The sequence below is a fragment of the Cavia porcellus genome, unplaced genomic scaffold (genome assembly GCF_034190915.1).
Source record: "Cavia porcellus strain 051 isolate PalLab524CR breed Dunkin Hartley unplaced genomic scaffold, mCavPor4.1 scaffold_16, whole genome shotgun sequence".
Taxonomy (NCBI): domain Eukaryota; kingdom Metazoa; phylum Chordata; class Mammalia; order Rodentia; family Caviidae; genus Cavia; species Cavia porcellus.
The window spans coordinates 64,760,516-64,767,342 of NW_026947499.1; the positions used below are offsets into that span (position 1 = coordinate 64,760,516).

At 48.6% G+C, this 6,827-nt stretch overlaps 1 protein-coding gene across 6 annotated transcripts in view; it reads right to left on the minus strand.

Annotated features, from left to right (window-relative positions):
- Kcnq5 (potassium voltage-gated channel subfamily Q member 5) overlaps positions 1 to 6,436 on the minus strand; it is a 513,487-nt gene extending 507,051 nt beyond the window's left edge. For 2 of the 6 annotated variants that reach the window (XM_063226948.1, XM_063226946.1), the window contains exon 1: positions 5,222 to 5,348. Coding sequence is in view for 3 of the 6 variants with exons in the window: in XM_063226942.1 (XP_063083012.1) it covers positions 5,222 to 5,598 (377 nt within the window). In the remaining 3 variants the exon portion in view is untranslated. Of the gene's footprint in view, positions 1 to 5,221 lie in introns of all 6 variants that reach the window. The other 4 variants (XM_063226942.1, XM_063226945.1, XM_063226943.1 and 1 more) reach the window with 4 other exon arrangements.
- Positions 6,437 to 6,827: the final 391 nt, after the last annotated feature.

A 6,827-nucleotide genomic window follows, 5' to 3' on the forward strand; every position in this document is an offset into this window, starting at 1 on the left:
ATCTATTGAAACCAGGTTTATGACCTCCCACTTCATTGAAGCTGCTGTCACAAAGTCAATCGCTGGCTTCTTTCATGATCAATTCAATGAAATCTTACCAAGCTTCCTATTTGTTTTCTGCAGCAGTCCTTTCTGCTGGCCATTACCTTTGTGCACATGTCTTTCCTTGTTTTCATGAAATAAAGTTTCCTGGCTTCTCCTTTGACTATTGGTTGATTTATCATGGATTTTCCAGGTTCTCCTGTAGTCTGTAAGCTTAATTTTTGGTGTCCCCATGACTCTGTCCTCTTTCATATCCTGACTGTAGACTCTTTTCTACTCACCATGAAACTGATAGATATTTTCAAATATAAACATCTGATCTAGACTTTCAGACTAATCTTCACATCTGTAAATGTAGTCATTCCCTCAAACAACATTTTATTGTGTGCCCTCATATATGATAGAAATAGTTCTGTATACCAACCCAAGACCCATTGGAAAGAGATTGTGTCTGGTTTACAGCTATGTTCCTACCAATCACAATCTCTATCGGAATGACTCAAAAATACCTAAAATGAAACAGGCCCAAATTTTAACTTTTTGTACACCATAAATATATGCCATTCACCCTTTGCTCCATATATTAGTGCATGGCACTTCCATTTCTCAAATTATCCAGGTCAAAATTATCCTTCTCCCACTCACCAGACTACAGAAGACAATCTGACAATTCTGTATCCTCATCATTTCTCTTATTAAGCCCTCCTCTTCATTTCGCCAGGTGCTTAAATACTTAGGCAATCACCTCTTACCTTTCTGGAGAGTCAGCAAATGCAGAATGAATACATGGATAAAAGAAAGAATGAATGAATGACTGGAAATTTTGAGTCAGTAGACCACACTGACTCCATTCTGTATGCTCCAGGTCATTTTCCTAACTAGTAAAATGCAGATATGTCCAAAATGCATGTAATTATGTCATGTTTTTGGTTTTCACCTTTCATTACCCAACACTGCCTACAGCAAGGAATCCCAGACCCAGGGCCTTGGACCTGCACCAGTCTGTGGCCTTTAGGAACCAGGCTGTGCAGCAGGAGGTGAGCAGAACGGGAAACAGCAAAACTTCCCCTCTACCTACAGCATTCAAATTACGGCCTGAGCTCCCCCTCCTGTCAGATGATGAAGGGCTTTAAATTCCCACAAGAGCTCAAACCCTACATGAACTGCACACATGCAGAATGTAGGTTGTATATTCTTTATGGCAATCTAACATCAAATGGTCTGAGGAGGTAATGCTAGCATGGGGGTATGTAATTATTCAATACTAAAACACACTAATGCAATTTTTAAATCCCAACCCTTTCCCCTCCCTTGCATCCGTGTAAAAATTGTCATTCACAAAATTGGCCCCTGGTTTCAGAAGGACTGGGGACTTCTAGCATACAGAATAAAGACCAGATTCCATGGCTAGCATTACGGGGCTGTCGAAGGCCAAGCACTTGCTTGCCCTCATCTTCTTTTCCTGCAGCTCTCCTCATCCTGCAAACACTCAATGGTACCTAGAATTATTGTATTGGTTCAGAAATTCCTATATTTGCTCAGGTTGTTTTCTCTACCAAGATTGCTCATTTTCCCTTGCAATGCCCATCTGAAAATTAGATACATATTTGTCCAAAATGAGTTCATGCCTCACTTTCACATGAAGATAATGCTGGCCTTTCTGCTTCCAATTCCACCAAGTTTTTGTCTTTTTCCAGGAAGCCATAGAACTGCTTCCTCCATAGCAATAACAACGACATCATTTTGCACTGGTCCACATGCCTGATATTTTTCTCTCTTTTATAACAGAGGCCTTTGTCTTAATAACCTGTGAATTAGCACATATGGATAAGCAGGTGAGTAAACAAATAAGTGAATGATAGTGACAAAAAATTTTAGGCAATGGGATGATATGACAAATTTTGCATTTTAAGAACAAAAGTATGGTGTCAGAGAGGAAAGTTAGAAAGCTATGAACCAAAGCCAAAGAATCAGGCAAGAGAACATTACAAAACACCGGAGAGAGGTATTGAAGAACTAGAAGGGGCAACAGAAGTAGTCAAGAGGGGAAAAAAAAGAGAATATAAAGTGTCCAACCAGGACTTAACGTCTTTTGGATGAGTGGCAAGAGCAAGTGAGAGAAAAAGGAGGGCTTCAGGAGTCCTACCTTAGTGACTGGACAATTTAGTCTAGTTTAAAGTATCTATAAATTCTCATTTATAGTATCAAGTCAGACAAAAATACATTGAACAAAGTGACAAATTACATTTATGTGCAACACCTTTTCCCATGTAATTTCTCAGCACCATACATGCATCAATGGAATCCCAGCATACTCTTCCAAAAACTGTCCTTAAAGGAGGAGGAAAATAAAAAGGAACAAGCAATATTCCAATAGAGAAGCTTCTCATATTTGCACTGCTCATCTAGCAAACTGAAGAACTACTCCGACAGCCACAGGGCTGTCCCTACATCTGAAAGAGGGACAGGTACAGATTTTCAAATTTCCACTACTTGATAGACTCCAAGACAGTTGTTTGAAGCAGCTCATGTTTTGTCCTTGTCAGTCATCCTATCAGCAAGCTAGGATGTGTGCTCTTGAAACCACAGTACATATCATCAAATTGTCATTACAATAGTGATGTTTGCATATTACACAGAAATTTTTCTTTACCTACAGTGTAACTTTAAACACAGTTTTCTTGTTTCTTGGCAGTAAAACACTGGTCTACCACATAAATGCATCCCTGAAGTACCTCATTAATCACAGTGCACTTGTTCTTGGCAGCAACCTTAATATGCTGCAAAAACTGTTATTAAAGTAAGATCTGGGGATTCCCAGGCTGGCAGGGAATTAGTTAGTTACACCTCTCTAGAAGTTGTTTTCTTATAATTTCCTGTATTATTAACGGTCTCATTAGACTTACAGTTCACAGCAACTTTGCCTTATTAATTTAATGTGTAAAGTCCAGCTATTCAAAAACCCATTTCAAATTATAAGCAGCAATTGCCAAAGATGATGGCCTCTTCCCCAACCCCGACCTGCTCTAACTGTGTACAATGCTCCCAAACATCACACTAACCCTTCTCTCTTCGTGTTAATGTGGTCTAGCACCCCCTCTCTGCTCAGACTCCAGAAGTATAGAATGCAAGACTCTACATTAGCAGCATCTTATTGACAAGTATAGAATTTATTTTCAAGCTACTACTAATGACACTGCTAACCCGACAAAGCCTGGTGAGACATATCTAAAATCGAACCTTTAAAAAAATCATTTATCACAACATAAAGACAGTAAGCCCATAGAAACCTACTACACATCAAGACAGCAAAAAGAAAACATGGAATTGAGAAATTCCCATTCATGGTGAAGAAAACACTTAGGAGATCTGAAGTGTGTGCACCAACCAAGGTTATTGCCAATCCTCTCTGAATGGACAGTGTAGATGTAATATTAAATGAAAGGCTATGAAGGGAATTCTATTGAAAATTCAAAACCATGAACCCTGAGTTTATTCTTACAAAAATAATTATTCAAATAAAGTGTACTTATTTCATTATAATGCATATAGTGTCATCGTTGCTAATTATTTTTAGTGTATTGTGACAGGTCAAAGTAGTTTATTAGTATTACTAAGTAATAGGGTTCATTATCTATCAATCCAGCAGAGAGGAAAATGAAGAGTATTGGTATTATTTCTCTATGTCCGTCATTACAGTACCTACATCTAAAGTAATGTCAATCTTAATACCAGTGACTAAGTTAAATCTTTTGATGTAGTGGTCACGCAGTGCAACATTCTCCTTGTATACGCTGCAAAATGCAAAGTAGGCCAGAATATTCTGATGCTACATGTTCACATCAACTTGGGACCGTAAACTTTTCCAGACACCCGGGTTCCACAGATTGTACACTCCACCAGCTTCCTTATTTCTACGTGGTCGAATCCCAGGTTTGTCAATTTACAAAACTAATCTCATTTCCCATGTTATCTCAAATTGTATTTCCCATACCAATGTCAAATCTTTCATCCCAGACAAGAGATACATATGGATGCTAACACCTCATTTCTAAAAGAAACCTAGTTCATGTCTAGAAAACATATTTTACTAGGAAACAAAGAATATATTGGTGACTGAATGTAACTTTCTCTGTGGGTCTTCTAAGGATGACATCTTAAATTTCATTTTAACATAAAGAAGCAAGGAGTGGTGGAGAACTAAAAGGAGAGAAAATTGGAGGAAAATAAGAAGATTAAATTAGGGCCTAAAAGTACTAAAAGTAACCATAAAATGTCCAGATAAACCTAACTCCAACAGGAGACTGAATGAATGGATGCCATGGGAAAACCAGTAGTAAACTTTAAAGCCACCGAAAGGTTTTAAATGCCTAAAGGAAAAATAAACATTTGCTTCCAATCATTTCCTCATTAAGCATTCTCTGCTACAAGGCAAGGGCATGCTTAACACACACACTCTGGGCGCCATAGAAGCCCATTTAAGCCGCTGCCCTACGCTGCTCGGCGAGGGATCCAGCGCGCCTCTGTCCACCGCACCTGGGCCAAGCTCCCTGCTGCCCCGCTGCAGCGCCGGACACAGCCCCGCCAGCCAGTCCGCTCTTTCTGACTAGGGCCACCTCCTTGCACTGACAGATTTTCCGTTGGTGGTGGCTGTGGCTGCGGCGAGGCATGTTTCCGGGCGCACTGGAACCCAGCAAGCAGCAAGTAGCAGCTTCCCCTCCTGCTGCGCCGAGCCGGACGCGGACCAGGGCAGTCGCGAGAACGAGCTCCCCTCTCTGTCCCTCCGCATCCAGCTGCCAACCCCTCACCTCACCGACCCTCCCGTCTCACGCTGCGAACCTCTTCCCTGCGCACTCCCCGCAGCCCCGCTCAGTGGAAGTTTATGCATCTCCAGACCTAAGTGTTTTCTATTATCCACAGCAAAGCTTAAGTCCCGCTCCCGCTGGGCTCTCGCCGGGTGCCCGGAACCGCCGGCCAGTTCGCGGGTGTCCCTGCGGAGAAGGGGCGAGCGGGAGAGGTGGGGCAGGGGGAGGTGGAAGGCTCCGGGCAGGAGGACGCGAACACGTGCGGGGAAATAAAACCACCACGTGTGCGCGCGCGAGCGTGTGCGCGCTTCCTGGGCCGGCGCGGGGTCCCGGCGCGGACGCGGAGGGGGCGCGAAGGTGGGCGCGGTACTTACACGAACGCGTGGTACACAAACGCCCAGCCGCGCGGCCGCTCCAGGACATTGTACAGGTAGTTCTGCACGCGCCGGTACTTGGCGTTGCGCCGGCAGCTCTGGCCGCTGGAGTAGGACAGCGGCTTCCCCAGCAGGCTCATCCGGGCCCCCTGCTTGCCCCGCCGGCTCTCTCGCAGGCCCGGCGCGGCCGCGCGGGTGCCCAGCAGCAGCAGGCCGTCGCCCCGGGCGGCCGCCGCGTTCAGCAGCACCCTGCCTCGGCCCGACTCTACATCCTTCATGCCGCCGCCCGCGCGCCCCCCGCGCGCCGCCGCCGCGCCGCTGTTCCCCCAGGGCCGCGCGGCGCCGCCCTCCTCTCCGCCCGCGAGGTGGCGGGGCATGGCATCACCAAGCGCGCCACGAGGGGGCCGCTGGCGGCGAGGGCCGCGAGCTCATGGGCGCCCCGGGCAGCCGGTCCCGACGGGGCGCCCGCGCGAACCCCCCCCCAGGGCTGGCGGGGGACGCGAACCCCGGCTTGGGGGTGGGGTGCGGAGGAGCCCAGACGACCTGAGTCTCTGTGGGTGGCTCCGAATCCGAAATCTGGACCTGTCCAGAGCGCCACTTTAGGAGGTCGCCTTTGAGCCCTACGATTCCCACCGCGGCCACTCCTTCCTCCGCGCGGCGCCCCGGCTTGAGCGGTGTGCGAGGGGGTCCCGGGCGCGCTCCCACGCGCGCACCCAGCGCCGGCGCCCCCTTCCTTCTTCCCTCCGCTCCCAGCGCCCGGCTGAGGTCGTCTCTTTCCCCGCGAAGGACCAGCCTCCGGGCGCGCCTCCGAGGCAGGGGCTGGGTTTAGTTCTCCCAGGGGGCCGGAGCGGTCAGAACGTGAAATTCACTCGGTGCCCTGAAAGGGACCTGGACGCACAGACCGAGCGCCGCCTCCTCCCAGGCTCTCGCCATCCTCCCGCCTGCGGTCGGAGCCAGAGCGGCTGGTCCTGCCGCTAGGTACTACCCGGCCCCCGGGGCGTTCGGGCTGGGGGCGCGTCCTCCGCGGAGCGAAGGGGCGCACCCAGAGGACGTGGCTGCCAGGTCCTGGGGGCCGGGCGCCGGCTGCTCCCCGCGCCTCACCCCAGCCAGCAGGCTGTGATTTTTCATTCTAGTTGCACGAGCAGCCAGCTTGAGAGTGCCTGGACATCCTCCCCAGCCCAGGTCCGGGGAGAGGGGGCGGGGTGAAGGAAAGGCTCTAAAGTAGCTCGGCTGCAGCGGAAGAGTAGCCCGGGGGCTTTAATAGCCACGCCTGGGGGAATTAATCCTGTTCTCTCCGCCCAGAAATTTCCATTTAAGTTCAAGAAAGTCATTAAACTGCGAAGTGTGGCTAGTGGCAGCGGCAGCCCCATGGTCTGCGCGAGGAACTCGGGGTTGGGGGTTAGGGGCGTGAGGCGCCCAGGACGCCCAGCACCCTTGGGTGCTGTGACTTGTGCAGTTAGAAAAGTGTTGCTGGGAAGTACTGGTTGGTTGTCTCACACCCCAGGCGAACTGGGAGGTCACCGTGCCAGGGCTGGAACGTCGGGCTTTGAGTGTCAGTGTAAAATACAAGTAGCTAAACATCACTTCGGCGAGGGGAAACTGAAAG